This window comes from Phoenix dactylifera, chromosome 9, assembly GCF_009389715.1.
Source record: "Phoenix dactylifera cultivar Barhee BC4 chromosome 9, palm_55x_up_171113_PBpolish2nd_filt_p, whole genome shotgun sequence".
Taxonomy (NCBI): domain Eukaryota; kingdom Viridiplantae; phylum Streptophyta; class Magnoliopsida; order Arecales; family Arecaceae; genus Phoenix; species Phoenix dactylifera.
The window spans coordinates 601,953-629,483 of NC_052400.1; the positions used below are offsets into that span (position 1 = coordinate 601,953).

Below are 27,531 nucleotides of genomic sequence, written 5' to 3' on the forward strand. Positions count from 1 at the left end.
GTTTTCTCTCCATCCCAAGTAATCATCACCTGATAACCTGCAGCTCAGTTGACCACAGTTTCTTAGGTGGTACTGGAGCACCCAAGTATTTCTAAGATTCTGCAATCTATTTCCTTGCCTCAGATTTTTTTTTTTTTTTTTTGGTGCAACTTGCCTTGAAAATAAAAGGCAACCATCAGCAAGAAGGAGATGGGAAATAGCGATCTGTGATCCCTGTGGCCAATACCAAAAGATCCCTGTGACCACTTAATCTCTCTCAATAATCTTTGACTAATTCTTTTTAAAATTTGATGATGTCTTTTTTTTTTCTTCTCTATCTCTTATCCGAGAATATTTAGATTTAACACGAGGGCCAAATATGAAAGGAATAAAGGATAGAACTTTACAAAAGAGAATCAGGCATGTAATCGTATATGAGCTTTGTTGATTCTTGGAAGAGCTATAGCTCCCACCGCAGTTCTTCGGATCCTCTCCAATGTCTGACCTTCTCTTAATCATATTCATATTTATATATAATATTCAAAATTTATTAAGTATTTATTTTTTCAAAATTTGAAAACTTTTAATGATTTTATATTTGATCGATAATTGTTATTATTTTAGTAACAACAGAAATGAAAAATATTTTGACTCAAACTCAAACCCCATCCAACTTAGTCCTTAATCGAATATTTTCGGTTAAATCTATATAATGCTTGAAAGTAATTCAATATAAATGATCTATTATGTTTAAAAATATATGTTTCAGGAGCCTAATATGACTCAGATGATCAAAAGGTTGAGTTTGGATCCAAAATTATGACTTAAAAAGTAACAAGATCAGTTTCAAGCATACCATGGTCACAGTCAGCTGAGTTCTAGTTTATATTAAATTATTTAAAAGGATGCTGCTATGTTTAACCAGAAAAAAGAATGGGTGTAAACCTGGCTATTTTAAGCATTTTTTCCTATTTCTTCCTATTTCTTTTTTTTAAAAAAATGTGTGGTCGATTTTAATTTCCAATGGTGGTCCTTTTTCATGCGTTTGGCTTTGGCCCATTCTCCCTTTAAAAATCCCTCACTACCCTCCGTCCTCTTCTCCCCCTCTCCTTCTCCCCCTTGTCTTCAGCCCCTCTTCCCCCAAGGCGATGGCCCAGTCTACCGATCCCCCACACTGCGATCGGTTCTACCATCCGCCAAGCCGACAGCTTTCCCAAAGCCTCCGAACTCCGTCAGCGATCTCCGAGGAGACCCGTCTTGGAGCCGAGCAGCGGCCCTCGCTTCAGTGATCATACCTCCATTGCCTACGATTTCTGGGTGAGCCTCCTCCTCCTCCTCCTTCTCCTCCTCCTCTTCTTCCCTTTTCCTTCCAGAATCCCCTTAAAAATGGCTTTTTTCGCTCGTCCATGTGATTTAGAGGGCAATAATCGTGCTGTATAGGAGGGAGCTGTATTTACCTGACCATTTTTGTTTCTTGGATGGTGCTGGGTTTCCTATGTTTGCGGGTTTTGAGAAGAGAAGGGGCGGATTTGAGTTTGGACTTGAGTTTAATCGCTGCTTTTTGTCCGTTCAGGGTCTACTGTTGCCGGAACCCTATCAAAATACTGCCTTTTTGGACAGATTTACCTGGTTTCCTCTTTATAATTGACAATTTATACAAGGAAAATCGCAGGGGAAAAATGTTTTTTGAAAGTGTTTTTTCCGTTGTTTTCTCATTTATGGCTTTCTTTAAAATGTTAAAATGGTGGAAAAGAGAGATCTTTTTAGCCGTTCAGGTGGTTTTCGCCTTGCTTTTTCTTTCAGCTGGTTACTGAACTCATCATGGAGCCCCAGTTTAGATTCTGATGGTTCTTTTCGGTTGCTCTCGATGCGAGCATTCCACACATTGGGGGTTTTCGGTCTTTTGTTTAACCGATTGCAAAAATCAGATCTTTTCTAGATTCTAAACGGATTTTTAGCATTGACGAGATGGCACTGTTTTTGCTTCTTTGTTTGTCAGATGACCTCATTTTGTGCTCTAATTTCGAGTCTTTCCCATTCCCTGCACGGTTCAGCAAAAGAAATTTACTGAATGCTTTTCCCATAGTCCTCTCTGAATTGATCATATTTTAGTGCCTTCATAGAAGCTAGAGAAAGATATTTCTTTAACTTTCACTCAACGTACCTTTCCGATGGTCTTTGTTTTTTTTCTCCAATAATTAATTAATATTCTGTTTAACTTCATACCGAGCTTTCCCTTGGGCCATGGGCACTGCCATTTCTACCATGCAGTCTGCTTTATCTTCCCTTTTTTCTTCCTTTGTTCCTGGATTGCACAAGCATCAATTGATCAGCTTCATTTGGCATGGAAAGGAGAGGCCCTAAGTTATATGCATTTATGCCAACCTCAGAGATTTATTTTTCTGATGAGTCTTTAGATTCTTACCCAGTTTTCATGTGTCTTCCATAATGTACTTGATAGTAAGTACTTGTTCATTACAGTTCGTTTGTATCTAATTTTCTTTTCATGCAGATGCTGGATTTATTAATTATTTTCTTTGGAAGACTTAAAAATTAGGGGAACATGCTCAGCGGTCCATTTATTGACCGAACTTTAACATTAAATCCCTGTTGACCGGTTGTTTAACAACCGGTCCATATATATTTCAACATTGCTTTATGGGACCAAAATGCCCCCGCCTCTCCCATTCCCACCGAAGAAGGAGAAGAAAAAGGCAGCCGCCGGCCACGGCCCACCCCCTCCCGCACCTGCCGCCGGCCACAGCCCGCCCCCTCCCGCACCCGCTGCCCCCTTCCGCGCCGCCGGAAATACCTCCGCCCCCACGGTGGGGAGGTGCCAAAGAAGAGGAGCCGCTGCCCCCCCCGGTGGCCCCATCCTGTGGCCGCCACCGTCCGACCCCCTTCCGTAGCTGCCGGCCTCGCGAGAGGAGAAGGAAGAAGAAAGAAGGAGAAGGGAAGAAGAGAAGAAAAAAAAGAAAAAGAAAAGAAAATAAAAGAAAATGAAAGAAAAAGAAGAAAAGAAAATAAAATAAAAATAAAAATAAAGTTAACTGTGTTCCTAGACAAGTTAATTGTGTTCACAGACAACTTAACTGTGTTCACAGACCTGGAGTCGACCTCTGCTCATCTGGAGTCGACCCCTTAACAGCACGAGTCGACCCCTGCTCACCTGGAGTCGACTCTCAGGCTTTCCTAGACAAGTTAACTGTGTTCACAAGCAAGTTAACTGTGTTCCTAGATAACTTAACTATGTACCTAGACAACTGTGTTCCTAGACAAGTTAACTGTGTTCCCAAACAACTGAACTGTGTTCCTAGACAACTGTGTTCCTAGACAAATTAACTGTGTTCACAGACAACTTAACTGTGTTCCTAGACAACTGTGTTCCTAGACAAATTAACTGTGTTCCTAGACAAGTTAACTGTGTTCCTAGACAAGTTAACTGTGTTCCCAAACAACTTAACTGTGTTCCAAGACAACTGTGTTCCTAGACAAGTTAACTGTGTTCACAGACAACTTAACTGTGTTCCTAGACAAGTTAACTGTATTCTTAGATAACTGTGTTCCTAAACAACTTAACTGTATTCACAGACAACTTAACTGTGTTCCTAGACAACTGTGTTCCTAGACAAGTTAACTGTGTTCCTAGACAAGTTAACTGTGTTCCCAAACAATTTAACTGTGTTCCTAAACAACTGTGTTCCTAGACAAATTAACTGTGTTCCTAGACAAATTAACTGTGTTCCTAGACAACTTAACTGTGTTCCCAGACAAGTTAACTGTGTTCCCAAACAACTTAACTGTGTTCCTAAACAACTGTGTTCCTAGACAAGTTAACTGTGTTCACAGACAACTTAACTGTGTTCCTAGACAAGTTAACTGTATTCTTAGATAACTGTGTTCCTAAACAACTTAACTGTGTTCACAGACAACTTAACTGTGTTCCTAGACAACTGTGTTCCTAAACAAGTTAACTGTATTCCTAGACAAGTTAACTGTGTTCCCAAACAATTTAACTGTGTTCCTAAACAACTGTGTTCCTAGACAAGTTAACTGTGTTCCTAGACAAATTAACTGTATTCCTAGACAACTTAACTGTGTTCCCAGACAAGTTAACTGTGTTCCCAAACAACTTAACTGTGTTCCTAAACAACTGTGTTCCTAGACAAGTTAACTGTGTTCACAGACAACTTAACTGTGTTCCTAGACAAGTTAACTGTATTCTTAGATAACTGTGTTCCCAAACAACTTAACTGTGTTCACAGACAACTTAACTGTGTTCCTAGACAACTGTGTTCCTAGACAAGTTAACTGTGTTCCTAGACAAGTTAACTGTGTTCCCAAACAATTTAACTGTGTTCCTAGATAAGTTAACTGTGTTCCTAGACAAGTTAACTGTGTTCCTAGACAAATTAACTGTGTTCCCAGACAACTTAACTGTGTTCCCAGACAAGTTAACTGTGTTTCCAAACAACTTAACTGTGTTCCTAAACAACTGTGTTCCTAGACAAGTTAACTGTGTTCACAGACAACTTAACTGTGTTCCTAGACAACTGTGTTCCTAGACAAGTTAACTGTGTTCCTAGACAAGTTAACTGTGTTCCCAAACAACTTAACTGTGTTCCTAGACAACTGTGTTCCTAGACAAGTTAACTGTATTTACAGACAACTTAACTGTGTTCCTAGACAACTATGTTCCTAGACAAATTAATTGTGTTCCTAGACAAGTTAACTGTGTTCCCAAACAACTTAACTGTATTCTTAGATAACTGTGTTCCTAAACAACTTAACTGTGTTCACAGACAACTTAACTGTGTTCCTAGACAAGTTAACTGTGTTCCTAGACAAGTTAACTGTGTTCCTAGACAAGTTAACTGTGTTCCCAAACAATTTAACTGTGTTCCCAAACAATTTAACTGTGTTCCTAGACAATTTAACTGTGTTCCTAGACAAATTAACTGTATTCCTAGACAACTTAACTGTGTTCCCAGACAAGTTAACTGTGTTCCCAAACAACTTAACTGTGTTCCCAAACAACTTAACTGTGTTCCTAAACAACTGTGTTCCTAGACAAGTTAACTGTGTTCACAGACAACTTAACTGTGTTCCTAGACAAGTTAACTGTATTCTTAGATAACTGTGTTCCTAAACAACTTAACTGTGTTCACAGACAACTTAACTGTGTTCCTAGACAAGTTAACTGTGTTCCCAAACAATTTAACTGTGTTCCTAAACAACTGTGTTCCTAGACAAGTTAACTGTGTTCCTAGACAAATTAACTGTGTTCCTAGACAACTTAATTGTGTTCCCAGACAAGTTAACTGTGTTCCCAAACAACTTAACTGTGTTCCTAAACAACTGTGTTCCTAGACAAGTTAACTGTGTTCACAGACAACTTAACTGTGTTCCTAGACAAGTTAACTGTGTTCACATACAACTTAACTGTGTTCGCAGACCTGGGGTCGACCCCTGCTCACGTGGAGTCGACCCCTTAATAGCACGAGTCGACCCCTGCTCACCTGGAGTCGACTCTTTCAGGCTTTCCAGAGAGCTGTTTTTCTGCCTGTTTTTCCAGAGAGCTTGACCCCAGCTCAGCATAAGTCTACAATAATTTTCTAATAACACTTAACTGTGTGCACAGTCGAAATAACTGTGTTCTGGGGTAGAATAAGTGTGTTCCGGGATGATTTAAATATGTTCCAAGCTTATTTAACTGTGTGTCATGTTAGATTAAGTGTATTCCAAACTTATTTAATTGTTCCAAGCTTATTTAACTTTATTTTTATTTTTTCCTTTTTTTCTTTTTTTTTTCTTTTTTTTTCTTCTCTTCTTCCCTTCTTCTTTCTTCTTTTTTCTCCTTCCGCGAGCTGGCGGCACACAGTTAAGTTGTCTGCGAACACAGTTAACAGGACTGTGCACACAGTTAAGTGTTCTTAGAAAATTGTTGTAGAAGTGAGCGAGTCGACCCAAGATTCTCACGAGTCGACCCCAGCAGAGCAGGAGTCGACCCCAGTTCAAACTTTTTCTTTTCTTTTTCTTTTTTTTCTTCTCTTCTTCCCTTCTTCTTCTTTCTTCTCTTTCTGCGAGGCCGGCGGCGCCGGAAAGGGGCTGGGCCACGGCGGACGCTGGAGGAGGGCGGGCCGTGGCCGGCGACAGCCGCAGGATGCGGGACGACGCCCTTCTTCCTCTTCTTCGGCACCTTCCCACCATGGGGGCGGGGGCGGAGGCATTCCCGGCGGCGCGGCCGCGGGAGGGGGCTCGGGAGGAGGCGAGCCGGGCCGGCGGCGGCCGCGGGAGGGGGCAGGCCGCGGTCGGCAGCAGCCGCGGCTCGGAGATTACAGTTTGGAAAGTCTCTGAAATTTTTCTTCTTCGGAAGGATGGGAGATCATGAGGGAAGGGGCATTTTCGGTATCTTATTTCAAAATAAAAGGGGCTCAGGGACCGGGAATTACAGTTTGGAAAGTTTCTGGACCGGTTGTTTTAGATTTAATTAACAAGGACTTTTTGTTACAGTGGAGTCTTTAGAGGGATGGGAAAGTAAATTCCCCTAAAAATTAATATCGTCATGTTTTTTACCAACAAAAATCATTGCAAGATGCCTGTTATGTGTGGAAGGTATATTTCTGACAAACATTTTATGTGGGATTATTGCCCTTTTCAGTGACTATATCTACGTCATTTCAACATCATTAACGAAGAGCTCCTTTTCAATTCTTCTTAAACATCGGAACTATTTTTAGAAAAGGATTTGGGTTTCAGGTTTTTAGATCTTGCTTTCTCAGACCCATCACCTGATCATATTTAAGATATCTGGAATTAGCTAGATGTGGGCATAGCACATAATTTGCATCATGAGGCCTTCAGACACTCGAGGGCATCACTCAGGATCATCACAATCAGAGGAATCGGCCCTGGATATGGAAAGAAATATATGCAATCACCCGTACCTGCCCTCTTGCAGTCCATCTCCTCTCCAACCAATTGCATCAGGTTGTCAGCACTCTGAAAGCAGTGCTGCATATTTTTCTTGGCCCAATTCTACCTTAATGCATGGTGCTGCTGAAGGCCGGGCAAATTACTTCGGGAACCTTCAGAAAGGAGTACTGCCAGGACGTCTTGGCAGACTGCCAGCTGGTCAACAAGCCACGACATTGCTTGATTTGATGACTATAAGAGCATTTCATAGCAAGATCTTGCGTCGTTTTAGTCTAGGAACAGCAGTAGGCTTTCGAATCAGGAAAGGGAAGTTGACTGACATACCAGCAATTCTTGTTTTTGTGGCACGAAAAGTTCACAGGAAATGGCTCAACCGCAATCAATGTCTGCCATCTGCTCTTGAGGTACATTTATAGTTTATAATTTTGTATCATTTAATTTCAGAGGTAATTTGATATGTTATCTTACTGCTGTGTGATGCCCTCTTGCTCAAATTGGTTTTGATAACATACCTTTATTTTTTCAGAGATTTTCTTTGCCTGTTTATCATGAAATTACTTTTTTATTTCATAAATAGGGACCAGGTGGTGTATGGTGTGATGTAGATGTTGTGGAATTCTCTTACTATGGTGCACCAGCACCAACTCCTAAGGAACAATTGTACAACAAGCTTGTGGATGGGTTGCGTGGAAGTGATCCATGCATAGGTTCAGGTTCTCAGGTATCTATTCACACTTATCCACCATTTATCTGACAAAGATTGTGATGCATCCTGGTGACATGCATCGTTGGTTTAAATTGTTGTGTCTGCAAGCATGTAAAAAAGACATACCAATGGGGGATTAAGGATTGCTCTTCATATATTATGGATCTTCCTCATAGTGGCTTGGTGAGATATTTTGAAAAACAGTAAATGCTCTCTTACTTATCAAGACAATTCCTCTTTTCTCAAGCCAATTTATGTTATGATCCTATCCTCTTTGTGGTTTTATTCTGATTCTAATATAATATTGTGTTTAGATTGCTATATCATAGTCTGTATATTTATAGCACATGGAAGTCATTTCAGCTATCCACGGAAAAATTGGATGAGACAAAGCACTTTCTATTGCATGATGGTGTTATGAAGTATATAACTACTGCATACTATATAAATTGCTCCCCTAGTCCTTTCATTCTTTCTATTGCTCTATGTTTTTTTGCCATTGTGAGCATGCTCCTATTACATCATGTGCATATAATTAGCTGTCACATTCATTAACTGTTTTTGTGAACTCAATGCTGCTTCACTATATAAATATCATGTCTCTTGTTCTGTTTACTTATTGCTAAATCCCTTCCTAAGAGCTTCATGAAGAAGAGATTTTGTATAGATATACCGTTCTCCACTTCCGTACTCTAGTTGCATTCTTTTTGTTTTGTGCTTGTCTTATATCTGGGCTGGTCAATGGAGCCATGTCAAATGACCTGTGTTGCTTCCTGTTGGAAACTTAGGAGGGTATCTGGAGAAACATGAAGGCATTTTAAGTTCTTGAGGCAGGTTAGTACAGTGGCTGGTTTTGGAAAATGGAGAGTTCTGTACCCCTAAAAAGGAGATTTGGAATTTTATTACTCTCACACTCTTCACTTCTGGAGAAATTCGAAATTTGATTTTTTTAACTATCGTGGTTTCACCAACCTACCCCACTACCTGTAATTTATATCTCTAAGGTCTTTTTGACCTCTTGGGCCTTCCCCCTCGCCTGTTTGGTTGAGGATATGAGTGCCCAATCCTCTTTGGGTGGCCCAAGTTTCGCCATGGTTGACCTCATCCAACCCCCAAATCAGCTCAGTTGGCCTACTCTGGATTTCATGAAATCATGTCGCCAATTGGTCCATCTGAGATTTCATTGAAGCTATCCTGTTCATGTAAACTATTTCCATCTTTTAGTGGTTTGTTGTGTTTTTTATGAGTTGATTGCCCTTTCTTTGGCTTTAATTGAATTGCTTTGCTTGGAGGCTTATTTTGATAAGTTCTTAATCACATTTTGAAGAACCTTGCATATTTTTAATCACATATTGAGGCTTATTCCCTAGCTTGTTCTTGCCTCTAGTATCTACTTTAGCGCTTATGCATCATTCTCGTATCATATCCTTGTGTTCCACTTGGTATAATCCACACTAATCTATAATTTTGATTGAGGTGGATGTGCTCCACTTGCTCCATATGGATTTTAATCCATCTATCTTGCCTCTGCATTTGCCATCATCTAATCTATATAAAAATTCTACCCTTGATGTTGTCCTCTTCTAAATTCACATTAGCTCACCATGAGACCACATTCTAGCAATGTTGATTTTTTATGTTCCTAAAATTCCTCATATTCCTAAATGTGCCTCCGATAATGTTGTTTTAGCATCGGATACCAGTCCCATTTAGGGGCGTAACTAGGCTTTGAACCTAGATCATCAAAGTTGTGATGGGTAGCTAGGTTTTTAACTCTTTTCTATATGCAATCTTGCAAAGGTTTCTCCATTATGACTTGGGTGTCACAGGTTTGAAACATGGAAATAACATCTTTGCATAGGGGGTAAGGTTGTTTACATCTGAACCCAACCCCCCAACAACTCCCCCTGCCCCCCCCTCTCCAACCTCCAACATGTAGCGGCGAGAACCTCGTGCTTTGGGCCGCCCTTTTTAACCATGCGAAGGCCACAGTTGATTCCATAAATGATTCAAGTATACCATTGGCTACCAGGAATGAATATTCGATATTGTGCATAAGGCATGAAAAAAACAAATTCTCTTTGAACCACTCCATAAGGAAGAGAATCCTTTGGGGCAAGTTCAATTAGTTGCATTTGATTAATAAATTATTTGCTGGTTATTTTCTTTCTGGTTATTATGTGGTTGTTTGTTTTGCTTTGTTCTTGTATTCTTGGCCAAATATCTATCTGAGGATGAAATGTCAATTGAATTCTTCAATGAAGTCACAATCTCCACCATCAATCAAGTATATTCCACTCATATTAAGTTACTTTGCTCTCATTATATAATTATTTTAGTGCGATCTCTTCAGTTGTTCTGACTCTTCGATGTCATGGTCAGGTGGCAAGCCAAGAAACATATGGAACCTTAGGGGCCATCGTGAAAAGTCGCTCAGGAAACAAACAAGTTGGTTTCCTCACAAATCGGCATGTTGCTGTTGATTTGGATTACCCTAACCAGAAAATGTTTCATCCATTGCCGCCCAACCTTGGACCCGGAGTCTATTTGGGCGCCGTTGAAAGGGCAACATCTTTTATCACAGATGATGTTTGGTATGAGATCTATGCTGGAACAAACCCAGGTAACAGAGTTCCAGATTATTTATGTCATACTATTGTTATGTGGAATTAGCATCTCAAATCAATAGGTGTTTTATGGGTGTTTCGGTCTAATTTGAAACAAATATATATCCCTTGAGCTTGTAAGATCATAAATGAAAAAAAATCTTAGTCCAATTCAGCTAGATGCTTGTTCATGGTCCTACCATCTTTTGTTAAAAACATGAATAGATGCTTATGACTCCTAGATCACTTATTCTAGTACTGCACATATTTCATTGATTTTGTAGATTTTCATTACAGCCACACTAAGTCCATGGGATGCAAATGCGATCTGTATACCAATTATTGAGAAAGTGACATTGATTTTGTAGATTTTCTTTACAGCCACACTAAGTCCATGGGATGCAAATGTGATCTGTATACAAATTATTGAGAAAGTGACATTGTGGTGTTAGCTTCAGTGAATGTTAACTATCTTTGTTATCATTTAGGATGGCATAGCAAAGCACATTCTTCTGAAATAACTTCTGTTGCTGGGTTTCTGTTTTTGGTTGATTGGTGTTCTAATTCCCAAACATACCTCTTACCTTCTGATGCACCTGCAGAGACTTTTGTGCGAGCTGATGGGGCATTTATCCCCTTTGCTGATGACTTTGACATGTCCAGTGTCACCACTTTAGTGAAGGGAGTGGGTGAGATTGGAGATGTTAAGATTATAGACCTGCAATCACCAATCAACAGCCTCATTGGGAGACAAGTGGTGAAGGTTGGAAGGAGCTCTGGTTTGACAACTGGAACTGTAATGGCTTATGCTCTGGAGTACAATGATGAGAAAGGAATCTGCTTCTTCACTGATTTTCTTGTTGTGGGGGAGAACCAACAAACATTCGATCTGGAAGGTGATAGTGGGAGCCTCATCATTTTGACAGGGCAAGATGGCGAGAAGCCCCAGCCAATAGGTATTATATGGGGTGGGACAGCGAATCGTGGAAGGTTGAAGCTTAAAAGTGGTCAAGGTCCGGAGAATTGGACAAGTGGAGTTGATCTGGGTCGCCTTCTCAATCTTTTGGAACTTGATCTAATTACTACGAGTGAAGGACTCCAAGGTTTGTAGCTTTTTATTTTTCATCCGAGCTGTAAAAGATCTCATAATACATCATGATGCTGTCCTTTTTGTTTCCTCTGCCGAAATGTTTAATCATTTTTTTTTTATTTTGTGATCAAAGATGCACTGCAGGAGCAAAGATGCGCTGCAGCAGTCAATTCTGCGGTTGGGGACTCATCTCCTACTGTAGGCACCCTTGTAAACGAAAAGATCGGTGAAATTTATGAACCTTTAGGTCTTAACATCCAACAGTTACCTCCTGAAGGTGCTTCTGGCTCAGCAATGAATCCACCATTTACACAAACTGAATTTCAGGTGGATACAGGTGAGGCTGCAAATAATGTTGAAGAGCATCAATTCATTCCAAATTTCATCAGCATGTCCCCTATGCATCGCAACCAAGAGGACAATCCTGAACTGAAAAATCTTTCTGAACTAAGAAATTCTACTGATGAAGATCTTTGTGTTTCTCTGCATTTGGGGGATCGAGAACCCAAAAGACCACAATTGGATCCAACATTGAGCTTAGATTGCCAAAATGAAAGGAGTTTCCAATCTTGAAGTAGCTGCCCTGTAGTTGTCAAGCAGTGTCAAAGAGGAATTTTTTACTGCATGGAGATGCATCGGGCATGGTTATGAATTTCAAAATAGAAATTCTCTACAACCAGTTCAAATAGGGACCTTACTTTATAACTCACCAGCCTTCGTAAAACTGATGGATAGCCTGCACTGGAGAGCCATTTATTTTTCTTTGGTGATCATCATCATCGATCTGTTCTGAAATGACACTGTGCTGAGTTTAAAGGTTAGACGTTCAACCGGTCAACAGTTTTGCAGTTTTGCATGTCCAAGCGATTTACAGATGCATTGGTCCTCAATTATGTGGAAGACAATATTCATGCTATATTATTGCTACCCTGTTAGCTCAAGCTCCATTTGTAGTAAGAATTAGATGAGTTTTAAGCTCGGTTCACTTTCTTTTTTCTTAAAGCATGAAATGTGAATCAAGATTATATTCTCAAAGTATGGAATTCTCCTAATTTGCTAGATGGGCCAAAATCTGTTTACATCCTTGGAAGTAACTGGAGTGAGGGTTCATGTAACAAGCACACTTGGGATGGAAATCTATATTTGCATAAGATTTTTCTGCACGTCACTTGTCATGTACCATATTTTGTAGTTTGGAAATTCATGTTAGATTCAAATATCATGGACCATTAAAAAAGAAAAAAAACTCAGACAAGAATTTGTGATGTATCTTGCATTTATATATCCTAGATAAACACAGAATGTTCTCCGTGCCTATGTGAGATGAAATAACTTGCTAAATGAAATTCAGAAGAAATATTTTAAATTTTCTCATATTTAATTAGATACATAGGTGGCATAATACTTAGGCACCAATGATTATCGATTTGGAACGATAAGAGGCAAAATGATTTTCAGTTGCAAAGGGTAACTTCCTTAGAAGAAATTCTGTAGATGGGTGAAAGTATGGATCTCTGGATTTTGAGTACTTAAAGGTGCAAAGCTAGGCGGTCTGGTTCAGGTAGTTTAAGAGAATTTGGGCAGAGCAACATCAGCATTTTCCTGCACTTACTATTCATGCAAGTGTAGTAACATTCTTTGAACTTGATGCACATATGTGATAATTTTGAGCTTGTTTAGGGTATACTGTTGTTTTCAGGACTTCTCACCAGAAATTTTACTGGCTTGTTTGTTTGATTCAGTTTTCTCTGTTAAGGTATATGCTTGTTTTCATGACTCATTGGCATTTACACCAGCTGGCTTGTCCCATTCACTTTTCTTTCTCTCTAATATCCAATCCTTATCAAGGTTTATGTTTTTGATTTTGAGAGCATGTTTTAGGTGCTTGATAATTGAAACAGGCTGGATTTGCCTGGAACCAAAAAAACAATTATTTAAGAGTACAAAGAAAAATGCTAATGGAATTAAGAATCATTCAGAATATATTTTACTATAAGGAGCAAAAAGAACATGTTATAAAATTTTAAGGCATATTTGTATAATTGGATTTGGGGTATCATGTTTACTTTGCGCTAGAAAGGATCAACAGATTATTATTTTACCTGTATAACATTCAAGATATCTATAAGCAATTGTGAGCCAAACGATGAAGTGTAGCATTTTGTCAGCGACCAGAAAAGACTGATATATTAGAGTGATCATGACTAGTGCTGATTGTCATATGTGGAAGAATGAAACTTTTATATGTCTGAGCATGTGCAAAAATGCATCTTGAACTGAACATGCTGTTATTTGTATACCCTTTTGCAGGTTTGCAGTAGTTTTCCAGCATAGAAATCATCCTAAAAGAAATATATAGCCTCTTTTATTGCTCTTGTTTCAAATGAAAGATTTAGATAAGTGGAGCAACTTTGCAGATTAGATTGAGTTGCATTGATGTTGGCATTCGCTAACTCTGCTGGAAAGTTTTAATCCTAGGATGCAAGTGGAAGGAAATTGTAGAGTTTTGATTTTGATTCCGTAAGGTAAATTATAGGAGGCAGGGTCCTACAAACTATTGGTTTTATTATGATCCCTGCAATTTCAAGCCATGAGAATATTCTATCGTGGTTTGTGATTATCAACAATGTGAAATTCTGTGACTTATATCTTCTATGAGAAAAGGAACTAATCGGTGAACATTGTGGAACTCTTGTGCTTAGTATATGCTTGAGAGGAAAACTCATTGGAGATAATTTTACCTAAAGGAAAATCAGTGAACAAAATTTCTGTTTAATTTTCCATATAACGAATTAGATAGTTGATCCTCTAATACTGCAAATGTTCAATTGGCATAATTAATGTCAAGTATTTACTGGGGCTTATCGATGAGGACAAATGATTTCAACACTGCAAGTGATCTGGTGGTAAATTTGAAAAGGGGAAAACATCTCTTCAAATGGAGAATTTGGAACATGCTTTTATATGGTCAAAAAACAAAATCTGTGGATGGTTTTGGTTAAGGAATGCTGCTAGCTTTTTTATTCGATGATTTTTTGATAGATATTTCTGTATATTATGCCTTATTCATCTCTTTGGTTGGTTAGTTTGGTTATAGACAATCTTCTCATCGTTATACACTATGAAATGGCACATTTCTCTGATCAACTGGAAAAATCATAGTTCTGAAGATGGCTTTTGTAGTGCTCCACCCAATCTAAAGTCATATGAGGTTTGTAGTCTCTCGCCGGTATGGATCTCTGCTTAAACTAGTGCAGCCTGACAGCATAAGCGAAGTCAAAAACAAAATATAATGCAGAGGATAAATCTCAAATCCTTCTGATCATCTGCCTTAGAAATAGAGACTGAGAGGATAAACTGTGGAAAGTCATAAAATATAATGCACAAGGTCGGAAAGTCATTTTATTAGTCTTTTTTTGTATTATGGCCAAGTTCAGTAGATGCCTTTCTAATGGTCCATGGGTCTTTTGCTTCTTTGCTGAAACTAGTTTTCATTTGGTCAATTCATTCAATTTGCTTTTGCCAAATGCAGCTGGTGGCTGTATTATAACAGTCAGGAAACAATTAGTGGTGTTTTTTCTGTTTCAAGTGAATCTTCTTTTGACTGTTGTGGTTGGCTGGTGATATCACTTATACCAGGGATTTGAGACACTCCTGGATCTATTATCAAATTTTTGCTTTTGCTGGCTGTCTGCTTGTGGTCAATGGTTCCTTTTATGTTCCAGGCCTTGCTCTTTTGAGTGCTTGGCTGGTCTTCTTGACCATTTGTTTCTAAAATTCTTAAATGGTGAAAGCCGGATGATGCAGGTGTTGCAGCCCTCAAATGTACACCCAGAAAGTGCGTGCATGCATGTATACACAGAAAATCATGGTGAGATCGAGGCTTTTAAATCTCAATGTACTAGTTATCTTGGTAGGTGGCTGGGACCGAGATGAACAGAGATCTTGGTTTATCTCAGCTGCAAATTTGTATAGTAGGAAAACTTGGAGAAAACCAAGTGAGATATTGAAATCTTGGCCTGTAAGGTAAATTCAGATTAAAAACTATATTAAAGTGTTGATTTCAAGATTTATTAATTAATAAATTATATTTAATAAAATAAAAAATGATTAAAAAATATTGGCCAATATGAACATATCGTAGTGGTTAGTATTTCAGATTTTATCAGCCTATCTTTTAGTGGAGATAATAGGGTTAAGGTTTTCATATATATTGTATCGGGAGTTGCCGAATATTGATAGACTCTAGGCCGAGATGAAAACCTAATTAGCTTATGGTTTGGTGATGCACTTTCATTAGGGCTAAAAATGGTTCGGATAAGGATTAGAGTATATCTATTTCTATATCTATTTTTATTTAACAAATACAAATATGGTTATGGATATTAATTGATATTAAAATTCGTATCTATATTTATTTTGAAAAGGATGCCGATACAAATTATTATTGACAATATAAATATAAATATGAGAATAAATGTGATAGCTGAACTTTATGAACCACCAAACAAAAGATATTAGGCTAAATAAGATTTCTAATAAAATTAGATATTTGTATACAAATCAAATAACTGTCTATCTATATTTGTATTTTTTTTTTTTAACAGATATGGATATAGATATTAGTTATGTATTCAAATTTGTATTTGAATTCAGATAAAATCGGATGTGGAGATTCGGGCAAATATTGTCCGATTCACTTTTACCTCTAACTTTCTTGGTGCTCGCAAGAATAAAATGATTGCTTGAGAAGTGTAGCTTAAGCATCAATGGTAGTTACCTTAAGAGTTGAGATGCCTTTACATATATTCGGCAATCATGCATTTGATTAGCCGATTTGACTATTGGAATTGCCAAAGTGCAAAGCAAAAGAAATAAAGAGCGACAAACCTAAGCATGATTAAGTCATGGTTATGTACGCATCAAGTCTAGAATCCAGCACTAAGCGTGATTACATAAGTTGCTCAGAGCCACCATCAATTGATGGCCAACACAATTATATCAGATGAAAGAGTGGTTATCTTTCTTTATGAACTAAAATGTGCTTGTAAGACGTGGCTCTTATATTTTAACTCTGTCACTCTTAGCAATAGTTTTAAATTAGCATGGCAACATCCATGGTTCCCCTCATCAGGTTTGAGTAGAGGCATGGAAAATTGTGGTTCAAACATTAAGGAATTGGATAATAGGAGAAGATGCAAGGAGGAACTATTGGCAATTGGGACTAGATTTTTCTCATTCAAAAGTAATATTCAATTACGCTAATAGATGGCGTTGGCCCGTTCATTATTCGGGATGTGACTTGGATTTCACTGGGCTAATTATTCTTAAATTTTTAATATGCTCAATCTTATGCACTGAATAGGTGCTACAATTGATGGCTGAACTGGTGCTACAATCAAATTTTTAGTCCGAGTATAATTGCTATTTGCATCGCATCAAATTATATGTTATTTCCTTAAATCAAGATTAGAATTTCTCCTGGAGTTTCCTCCGTGGATATTAATTGAAATCGAGACAAAATACTAATTACTAAAACATTTTTTTAACTTTACCTAGCTCAGCTTCAAAATTTCTAAGATGCTTATTACATTAAGCAGACTTATGTATTAATCTGAAGGCTTGTTGTACAGCTCTGAATCAAGAGACTTGATCTAGTTATTCCTAATCATTTTTTAACTATATATATTTTTAATTAAACTTTGTTTTTATACCCATTTCTTCTATAAATCCCAAGGCAACCTACTGTATAAAGTAGTGAAGGAGTCAAGTAATAAGATTAGTAGTTGGCTTAAAAGCAACATTTCCATAGCATTATTATCCACTCAACAGTTGGTGCCCAAAACTGTTCAAGAAAACTATAATAGTTATAATCTACAATATATAATAAGAGTAAAAAAAATTACTTGTTATTGCCGATACAATGTCTGTCATATGCTTCTGATACTGGCTATAATGATATTTTGTGATAGGCATCTTTGTTTCAAATGATTCATTACTTGTTAATGGCAAAGAAAAATAATTCAATAAAATCAATGAATATGCTGGCTTTGAATTGGGGTGCAAAAGATTTTCCAGTTATTTCAGCTGAAGGATTAAAAAGTGAAAGCAAATTCAACCTAGTCGATATTTTGAGTTCTATGGACTTTTGGCATGATTCTCTAGTGCTAAGCTCCTTTAGTTGTTTTCTTTCATTTTTTATCTCAAAATGGCTCTAAAGCCAGGGCTGCAAGCTTATATTCTTACATGGTAAGCCCCCCCATACATCATGAGTCAAAATATCTATATGCTCACTAGGTACATGATCATTCAAACCCTAATTGCCTCCAGGAGACCCGGCTTGATTCACCACCTGGTCAGCTGCTTTATTGCCTTCCATTAATATATGTAGCAGTTTTAGATCTTCAGAAAGCTCCTTCAGGAGTTTTTCCTATCATAGTCTTGCAATAATTCTCAATGAAGTCTTATGAGCTTGAAATCATCATGGTTCATTTGAAGTTGCCCAAGGAATCACTGATAGCAGTGTTTATCTTTTGATGGGAGGCATGGCATGTTAGCTCATAGGCTTTTTTGTTCCAGGTGAGTCACAAGCCATAGCAAACAGTAATGATGCATATATTTTCACAGTTAAAGTACAAACATGCGGATCTTATCAGATATGTTGTTGGGCAATGGAGTCTGGCTTTTTGAGGCAAGGGAGGTAATGCATATATTTGATTAGGCTAATTTCTATCATCAAAATTATTGCATCCTCTCCTACCACATGCCCGTGCACGCCATCTGCCGACACAGATGCAGAAAAACTCGACACATTTGTGACACGACGAAGATGATATTGATGTGCGAGCTTCCCTTTTCTTTCGAACTCTTCTTGTGTTTGATTAATACTTTTATTATGATGAGTATGAAACTTCATTATTGTAGTATTTTCTTGTTGGTCTTATGTTAGAAACATTTTTCTCCATTTTTTTCTTTTTCTTTGATACATACTCTTAGTTCAGATTTGTCATGGTCTCCCCTGTGAGCATATATGAACAGCAAGTAATGCCATGGGATGCAAATCCCAATTTGAAAAGGTAGGTAGCTTCTAAGACTGTAAATCAAAAACTCAATGAAAAAAATACTTTAGGAAAAGAAGCAGCTTAAGACATATCTAATAAAGTTTGTGCATGCAGTTTTTGGCAGTATAACTTACATGATTCACTCTAGAAGATGAGATATATGTATATCGCTGATTGGACGTCTCTTCTTTGCAGTTTTGAGCAAGGATGGAAGTATAACCTCCACTGTTGTTCACTCTAGAAGAGAAATCGAACTTCCTAGATTTTGTTTTACTCCCTTTATTCAAGTGATGGAAGATAAAAAGAAGATCGAACGTCTTCGATTAGAGCTATTTCAAGCACTCCAAGCCAATTATTGGAGCATTTCAAAAGCCATCGAGAGATTGTCCATAACTATTCCATAGAACACAGCTGTGTCATTAATACTGGAGAAGACCAAGTCTTACTTCCACCATGATGGCCAAGACTTCAGCTTACGAATGCGAAGAGAGGAACATCAGGAAAGGTGGGGTAACATGAGAGAGACGCAAGGAGGTGGCTCTATTTCTTTTGAGACAATAGAAGGACAGGCAAATGGAATCATTCATCAATTACTATAAATGGAAACCGAAGGAGGGAAGAAGGCACATGGATTGCTTACGGTTGATGATGATATCAACAGTGTTAGAACTGTTCTGTGTGGTTAGTGTTGGTACTATTTGTGAATAGGTGCTCAAAATCTAAGTTCATAAATAAGCTTGATGCAAGTGGATCACGGATTACATGCGAATTCATGAGCTTATTCAAAACTTTGAGAAGTGCAATGTGGAATTATGATTAATACTTAGGAAGCGGGTATGCGTTTTGTCCTACGTCGATTTTGTATTAGAAAGATCTTTAGGGCCAAAAAAAACTCAAATAGTACCTTCTAATTAGTTTTTCTAAATTAAATAATGGATTGTTACAAATAGTATCAGAGAGAACCTGGCCCATGGTTTATATCAATTAGAAGACTATATCATAGATCCCTTTAAGGTTGAACATGAGCTAATCATGGTATCTGTGATTAAATTGACTAGATTTAGACTCTTAGGCCAGCAAGGATTCTAGCATTTTAAGGGGGGAAGTACGTATGGACTCATGTAGGCATATATTTAGTCCCATATCGGTTGTTTGTTGGGAAGATCTTGGATTCTTATATAAGGCCAAGAAATCAAAATAAAACCTTCTGATTGGCCTGTTTGGGTGAAGTCTTGGATTGTTACAAAGTATTGTATTAGGACTTGTGTAGGTGCATGTTTAGGTAAAGATCTTAGATTGTTATAAATGATATTAGAGCGGAACCAATCATACCTCATATGAAATAAGGGATCCCTTTGGAGCTGACATAAATAGATCATGGTATAATTGTAAATTGGACCGAATTGGATTTGGGCTCTTAGTCTAGCAAGAATGTTAGAACTTAAAAAGGGACATGTGGGAGAAACTATGCTAGCATGTATTTAGTCCATATTGGTTGTGCACTGGGGAGATCATGGATATTTATATTGAGCCAATGAATCAAAATGATTACTTCTACCACCTTGGTGGATTGTTATAGGACGTCTTGGAAGAATTTATTAGAGGCATCTCACTGAATAAATGTAGGGAATTGGGCACATAAACCAAGTTGGTTGGACTGGAAAGGCCTAACATAACCTGGTTTGAAAAAGACACTATTTAAAGAACAATTGATTCATTGATCGAATTCGAACAGATCGGATATACGACACTTATTGGTATGTAAGTAGACTTATGGTTTTAACTCACAAACTATGAGCAAAATGTATTGCTAATATATGGTAACACAAATGTCTTGCAAAGGATACCATTAGGCCCTTGATTCTGCTGGCTGCTCCTACGTTAGAGTAGGATGAGCAGCCGTTGTACTAAAAAAAAAAGAAAAAAAAGATACCATTAAAACCTATATATATTTTTAGTGAGGAGCACTAAATTTACATGCACACTCAGATTAACACCAAAATTAGTCTCTCTCTCTCTTTTTTTTTGAAACAAGGTCCTCAGTAACCAGACATTTCTACCCTAAATTTTATCAATGAATGTGTCCATGTAGAGTTGCTCCTTTCTAAATATGGTAGTGTCATTACTTGAAAAAGAGGCCTAAACAGATTTTCGTTTGAATTGCTAAAGAAATATCTACATTCTTGTACCACTTGAAGATCTCCCTTCTCTTGGTTCTCTCTTTGTGGAAGTCTGGAGAGGTACATCATTGTCTCAAAATATCCTTGTCACCTAGTCAAACAACCAAAGAACGACATGAGATGGGGTTAGAACCTAAACGTAATATTGAGGGCTCATAAATTCTGGAAATATTATATAAGAAATGGATTATATGCAAAAAAATCTCCATCACTTTATGTTTCTGCATTCAAATTTTGAGGAAGAACATATCAGCATAGAAACATGCGCATAATTTAACAGGGTTCTGAGTGCCTTCTACTGGTTTTAGATAGATAAAGATGTGCAAATTATATATATGATGTTTTACCATATTGTATTGTATTATATATCAGTTAATGAGAATTTCTTGTAGAAGAACAGACTGCAGCATAGACATAACAATATATTTTACTATGTATTAGTCATTATTCATCTAATATCGTAGTATATGATCAATATGGCTATGTAACCTTAGCATTAACTTTCACCCATTATCCATAATCTAAGTGTTGCCGGATCATTCAAAGGGACCATAGGACCTCCTTTCTTCGTTAATTTGATCAGGCCCACCTGTCTGTGTCTATATAAACTCCATCTTTCAGCATAAACTATATCTTAATCTGCGAGCATCATGGATTATTGACTATTCCGATAGGAGATAATACTTACCGATTTTATCGATGCAATGGTCAGGGCTCTGCCGCCCCCATGGCAGCCCGGAACCTTGATCCTAGCAGTAATTCCATGCTCAACGTACCTCATCATGCTGCCAAATATCATAACAACAACGCTCGCCTTCTAATTGGAAGTGCGAGCTCATCACCTTGATCTCTATAGAACATTAACACATAACAAACACAAGATGGAAATGCACTTACATGCAAACTTGGTTGTGAAGTTCTTGTGATCCTAGTTCTTGGGAAGATTTGAGCAGTTGTACTTGTTGCGCTTTTTTGCCATGGACATAAATCCATGGTGATAGATGTGGGTAGGGTGTAGAAGACACTTGAAAAGTTTTATCTGTATTCTGAAATGTGCCATACCTTCAATCCTTTTATTCTGGAAGACATGGAGGTGAAGACAGGAGGTATCGATCCTACTCTCCATAGTCTGTACTGGATATTTGTAGTGGTAGCACTCAAAAGAATGTTGGGGTCGGCGGAATATCAAACATGATGGACATACATCTTGACATATAAAACAAATCCAAGGACATGAATAAGAATACTAACCTCAGATTTATCTGTTCATGTCTTTCTCCCTATATATACTATAGTTACCACAGTTGAACCTAGACCAGGAAAATAATTTCCATGGCTGACAAACCGAATATTTACTGAAAGCAAAATATAACAGCATAACCTGCATAATTTGATGCCCAAGAAGAGATAAGAATGACATTGTGTGTACATGAAAAAATAAGTAAATAAATGAGGAGAATTCTTATGCAGCTATGTATACCTCTTTGGATTTGATTTTTTCGCAGTTGATGAGAGTGAGCAGTCTCAAGAGAACGCATTTTGAGATCTTCTGTTGGGGAGTGAGTGAGTGAAGCTGCAAGATGATCTGATGGAGAGTCATACCTATGGTTTCTATCTTATCCACAAAAAACCCATGCAGTCTATCCTGCAAACAAGGATTACTCCCTTCTGCAAACTGAATCCCCTGAGAGAGAGGGGAAGAAGGGAGGTGAGGAGAGGTTTGTCTGTATAGTATCTTTACCTATTCACCTACCTTCTTATAATTTCAACATACTCCGAGTCAGACTCATTTGTCCATACCCTTCCTGCGATCTGAAACTACCTTTCCTACAGTAAACATCCATTCCCATCTCCCTCACTCTCTCTCCATCCATCCATATACCTACCTGTGAATGCTGGAGAATGCTCTCCATAGTTTTAGGGTCTATCTAGTGTCTATATCTATCGATCTATTTCTATTTCTTCTTCTTATCTATAAAATTACATGCCAAAGAAGCTCCACAACATGTATGTATATAGAGATCCATTCCTCAACAACCCTACACATCCAATAAAAATAACAAGAAGTATCGTACCTATTTATTCTTTCTATCTATATTTCTACCTGTATACTACACTGTGATATGAGAGATTTACAGTATCTTCTGACAGGCGTTCGATGACCAGATCATGCTGGCAGCTTCAACCTCTCACACCAACAAAGCAAATTTAAGCAGCGGATCTAAAAGGAAGCTATCGACAGATCGATCAAATTGGTTAACAAACGGGCAGGGAGGGGAGAGAAGAATGGTGGGTGTGTTCTCAGTCTGTAATCATCATAATTTAATGGTGGTGGTGGTGGTGGGAGAGGGAGGAGATCCATCTCTCCAACACGAGCCATGCATGGCGTGGTGGTTGCTAGGGAGGCCCCTCACAGCCATCCCTCGTGACGGTGCTTTAGCTTCCCCCACCCTCTCCCTCGTGACACTGCTTTAGCTTCTGCCACCCTCTCCATCTCTCTATAAATGCACCTCATCACCTCTCATCTCTACTTGCACCATATGACATAGAATGTTTTTGATAACCTGGTCCCTAGCTACAGCTAGCGACGGTGACCCTGCCCTCTTTCTCTCTCTCTCTCTCTCTCTCTCTCGGGGAGGATGAGCTGGGATTAGATCCTTGACCTTTTTGGTTGGATGGAAAGCACCATTTAATCGAAGAAGCTGGCTGAAACGATATTTTTGCTTTTTCCATAATTTTTTGTTTCTACTTTTACTATTGCTGCTGCTTATTGTCATAGAAAGGCTAGGCCTTTCTAAGTGTCATATCAAGAAGGCCCCTGGCCTAGCTTAAGATTAGCCCCAACCATTGAGTGTCCATCGATCTGCAGTAACTCGGAAATGGTGATACAAAACTTACAACAATTAAAACCCCTGAACAACAAAAGATTACCAACAGTACTTTAGACTATGCCCCTGATCAGTAGGAGGGTTGTACAACACAAATTTTGAATTGCCTTCTTGTTTGTTCTTCTCTGAGTGTCCTGCATCTCCACATCCATCTGCATTTCATATTTGTGCTGGATTTCAGTACCATCAATAACAACAAAAACAAGTAGCAGCAAAAGTAGTAGTAATAGTAGTACATGAGCAAGATCATATGGGCTCTCGTACCGACCAATTTGACTTCAAACTTATGATTTCACATGTAATTTACTGTGTCTTCTGTTTCTTGCTCCCCTATAATTAATGTAGGCCTGTAGCATATCTTGATTGTCCCCACTTGAACACAACCTTTAGTTTGTCAAGAGACACGGGCACATGCATTGCCAATTAGACTTTTATAATGATTCTGTAATGAAAAATTTTACAGTGTGCAACCCTATTATCAAAAGATGCTCCCTAGATGTGCTGGGAGAGTTGTTACTTGTTGGTGCATTCCATTGCAAACCTTCTATATATGAATCTTGTTAACACTATGAATTGTGCCAACCTCTCTTTGTGCCATTTGCCATATGCCATGTCGGTGATAAAAAGATTCTTTGTGGTTATAGGATTGCTCCGTTCTCTTTGTAAGATAATTGTTGGCAAGGTCAATTTCAATTTCTCATGTGATCACATTACTAGTATTTGAAGTGTAGAAGGATGTGCATGTTCCATCAATCTACTTACAGCAGTTATTGGGAAGCATAGATGCACGATACCCAAAGGATGTTGTAATGATGGTACTCAATCTATAGATGATTCATATATTCATACAAATTTGTTGGAGTATGTGAGGATCTGTGCAAGTTTGTATTTAGTCTTATATTGGTTATTCGTTGGATAAATCTCGAGTAATTATACAGAATCAAAGAACCCATATAATACATTTTGGTTAGCCTTTTTGGATGAGGTCCTGGATTGTTACAAATAGTATCAGAGCGGACCTGACCCATGACCAATGTAGATTAGGGGATACTGCAGCATGGGTATATTTGAGCTGACCATGAGCTGATCATAGTGTTTGTGATTGGATTTAGATTTTTAGCCTGGCGAGGATGTCAAGACTTAAATGGGGGGAGTATGTGAGGTCCCGTGAGGGCATGTATTTAGTCCCATATCGGCTCTGTAGATCTTAGGTACTCATACATGATTCAAAAATCTAAATAATATCTTTTGGTTAGTCTTTTTGGATAAGATTCCGGATTGTTACAAATAAATTTTAAAGCACTTTTCGATTTAAGTGTGGCATCCTTGCACAGGGGCCATTGTATAGCTATTGTGAGACAAATAAACCACAGACTTATCGTGATAGATGTGGTATGTGCTGATGGATGTAATGTTTTGTGGTTACATACTGTTTTAGAAGATCTATGGGCCAATGTACACTGCAAGAATGGTGTAGGGACTGCTTTTTTGCCCAATTTAATTGATAATAAAAATGTTATACCCATTTGGGTGAGAATGTAGTCGGTTTTGTACAAGAGCTGTGCAACGGCTATTTGGTGTTGTGCAAGACAACCAATAGGGGTTGCTCGAAATGCTATAGATTCAAAAGAACTTTAACTTGATCACATTTCTAAGGAGCAAAAACTATGAAGCCATTGATAGTGAACATTGAACCATGTATCGTATAGCCACCTGGAGTTTATGAAGTGGTTGGTACCTTTCCATTCTTCAGAGGAGGGGCTATGTGCTTGAGGATTGTAGAGTTTAGTGCTTGATGTTAAAACAGGAGATTTAAAAAAAGTTATTATTATTATTCTCGTTGCTGCTGCTATTTCTGTTGTTGTTGCGACCACTCTTGCTGCTCATGTTTAACATAGAAACCTTCCTCAACCATAAGTTGAGTTAACATGGCTCTCAGCTTGGACTGCCATGGGCCTTAATTTTGCCTCATTTTTGGTACCTTTCTCCAACAACTGCACCCAACTATGCGCAAATATACCACTACTGCAATACACATTTCTTTCTCCATTTTTTCCTAACTTGGGTGGATTTTTTTTTTTCTTCTACTATTTCTTTAGGATGCGGCTAGGGAGAGTGATTATTGGTTGAACTAGGCCAACTGCTCAGCTGGTGGATCAGTCCAACTGCAAAGCAGCATACACAAAGCTGGACAAAATGGAAAAACATGCCGTGCATGCGCATTTGTGTATGCTGCTTCACGGTTGGACTGGCCCACTAGATAGACCCGGTCTGACCCATAATTAATAGGGTGGGCAGGAGGGAGTGTGCGTTTGGGCACGGTAGGGTTTAAAATCTCTCTCTCTCTCTCTCTCTCTCTCTCTCTCTCACTCACTCACACACATTTTATCTCTCTCTCTCACTCACTCACACACATTTTATTTGCAATAAGGAAGCTATATATAGCCTTCTTTGTTTAATATATACATATAGCCCCAGGTGGAGAGGGCATTGGGGGCTTGTCTTGGGTGGTTCTCATGTCATGGGTGTCATGCGGTTGACACCTATGAGAAACAAGGACAAAAGGCTTAAAAAGGACCACAACTTTTCCCATTTGATTAAGTAGAAGCACATGGATGCGTTGTGCTTGTCTTTCATTCAAGATTGGTGGGAGGGAGTGATTGCTAAGTTGTCGAGGTTTTGTAGGCTCCACCTCTTCCTCCTCTCTGGTTATCCAAAGCTTAAAACCATAGCGAGGGCCCCACCATCTTTATTGGATTAGGGGTGGTGGGCATTCATTGGGTGCACACCCACATTATCTCTAGCTGATCAATTAGTATTAAGGAACGACCCATGTCTAAATTTATTTTGAGGTCTATAGATGCAGATACTTGAACCTTGAAGGTCATAGTACGAAACTCACAAGGCAACAATATCAGCTAATGAAAGTTATGAACTTGAATTGATGTTTGAATATATAAAACTTGAACTTTTTCAATAGGATAGAAATGTTGGCATATATATATTGGTATTCAACCACTGGAAGAAAAAAATTATACTACTTTATGTAATATTAAAGGAGGATTATTTTTGATGGCACAACTTGTAAAAGAAAGCATACAAATTTCAAATTATTTAAAGTAGAACGATCGAATTAGCATAAGTTTTCAACCATTGGAAGCATATTTATGTTAGAAGTGTGGACCTTAGAGCTTCCTTATTGTTTTCTAAGATGAAGGTAAAATCAATAAACATGAGATGGACGAAAGCATGGGTTGCAGTCAAAAGTAAATGTCAAGGACAATCAACATGTCTCTTGCTCGTAATTTTAATAAGACAATCTTCATTGGTGCTTGTACCGATTGAAACCTATGTCATGATCACAAGGAGTAAGGCTTCTTGCTTTGCTTAACTAGAACCTTATGCATACAATGAATGTAAAAAGAATAACAAACTATTATCTATTGATCACAATCAAAAGTAATTTCTCTTTGTTCCATTTTTTTTCACATATATGAATTTTTCTAGATAAGTATGAGATTCTTTTCTTCTATCATCTTTATTCATTTAATTTAGACTTCTACAATTTGATTAGACATTTCTTTTCTTGAAACTCTCCCATTCATTTCATTGATTTGGCATTTTTCAAAGATATTCTATTAGTCATCATGTTAATTGTTATCTTATCTTGCATTCCATCATATGACTTAGATTGGCAGTTAGTTGTTATCCTATAATTCTTTTATATACTAAGAGATAATAGATAATGACTAATCTTCATAAATAAGAAGCTATATGCTAATGAAAGATGAAGATCAACAAGAACTAAAAAATATCTATTGAGGAGTTATTCCCTTTATACATCTGGTTGTAATTACTATAAATTTTAGTTGTAATTGTTATCTATAATAATTTTCATTGAAGATGATAATTAATTATTTTCACATATGCTTTTCATGATTGTTTATATGTGTGATGCCCAAACCATTCGAGAATTCAAAATTTTAGTTGTAATTATTATCTATTACAATTTTCATTGAAGACTCTAATTTATTATTTTCATTATATGCTTTTTATGATAATTCATATACGGGATACCCAACCAT

General features: G+C 37.9%; 1 protein-coding gene and 1 long non-coding RNA gene across 6 annotated transcripts; one reads left to right on the forward strand and one right to left on the reverse strand.

The window, feature by feature from the left end:
* The first annotated feature begins 1,063 nt into the window (after positions 1-1,063).
* LOC103715645 (protein NARROW LEAF 1-like) lies at positions 1,064-12,480 on the forward strand. Of its 4 annotated transcripts, none has more exons than XM_008803346.4 (6): positions 1,064-1,296; positions 6,641-7,319; positions 7,493-7,636; positions 10,004-10,244; positions 10,830-11,330; positions 11,451-12,480. In XM_008803346.4, the coding sequence occupies exons 2-6, from the start codon at positions 6,831-6,833 to the stop codon at positions 11,888-11,890; spliced, it is 1,815 nt and encodes a 604-aa protein (XP_008801568.2). In that variant the 5' UTR covers positions 1,064-1,296; positions 6,641-6,830; the 3' UTR covers positions 11,891-12,480. The 4 variants fall into 4 exon arrangements, with proteins under 4 accessions (XP_008801568.2, XP_008801569.2, XP_038985677.1 ...); XM_008803347.4 differs by having other exon boundaries at positions 6,739-7,319; XM_039129749.1 differs by having other exon boundaries at positions 6,800-7,319.
* Positions 12,481-20,284: 7,804 nt separating this feature from the next.
* Positions 20,285-23,172, reverse strand: LOC113463279. 2 transcript variants are annotated; one of them, XR_003387265.2, is made up of 4 exons: positions 22,039-23,172; positions 21,810-21,939; positions 21,247-21,687; positions 20,285-20,649 (listed from the first exon to the last, which is right to left on the reverse strand). It is a non-coding gene; the product is annotated as an uncharacterized LOC113463279 (long non-coding RNA). The 2 variants fall into 2 exon arrangements; XR_003387263.2 differs by having other exon boundaries at positions 21,247-21,939.
* Between the last annotated feature and the right edge of the window lie 4,359 nt (positions 23,173-27,531).

What these genes read in the sequence shown, in the direction of transcription:
- LOC103715645 (XM_008803346.4), top strand. Translation starts at nt 6,831, where the DNA reads ATGAGGCCTTCAGACACTCGAGGGCATCACTCAGGATCATCACAATCA. An exon ending in GCATAGGTTCAGGTTCTCAG is followed by an intron (nt 7,637 to 10,003) that starts GTATCTATTCAC and finishes TGTCATGGTCAG; the next exon opens with GTGGCAAGCCAAGAAACATA. An exon ending in TACGAGTGAAGGACTCCAAG is followed by an intron (nt 11,331 to 11,450) that starts GTTTGTAGCTTT and finishes TTGTGATCAAAG; the next exon opens with ATGCACTGCAGGAGCAAAGA.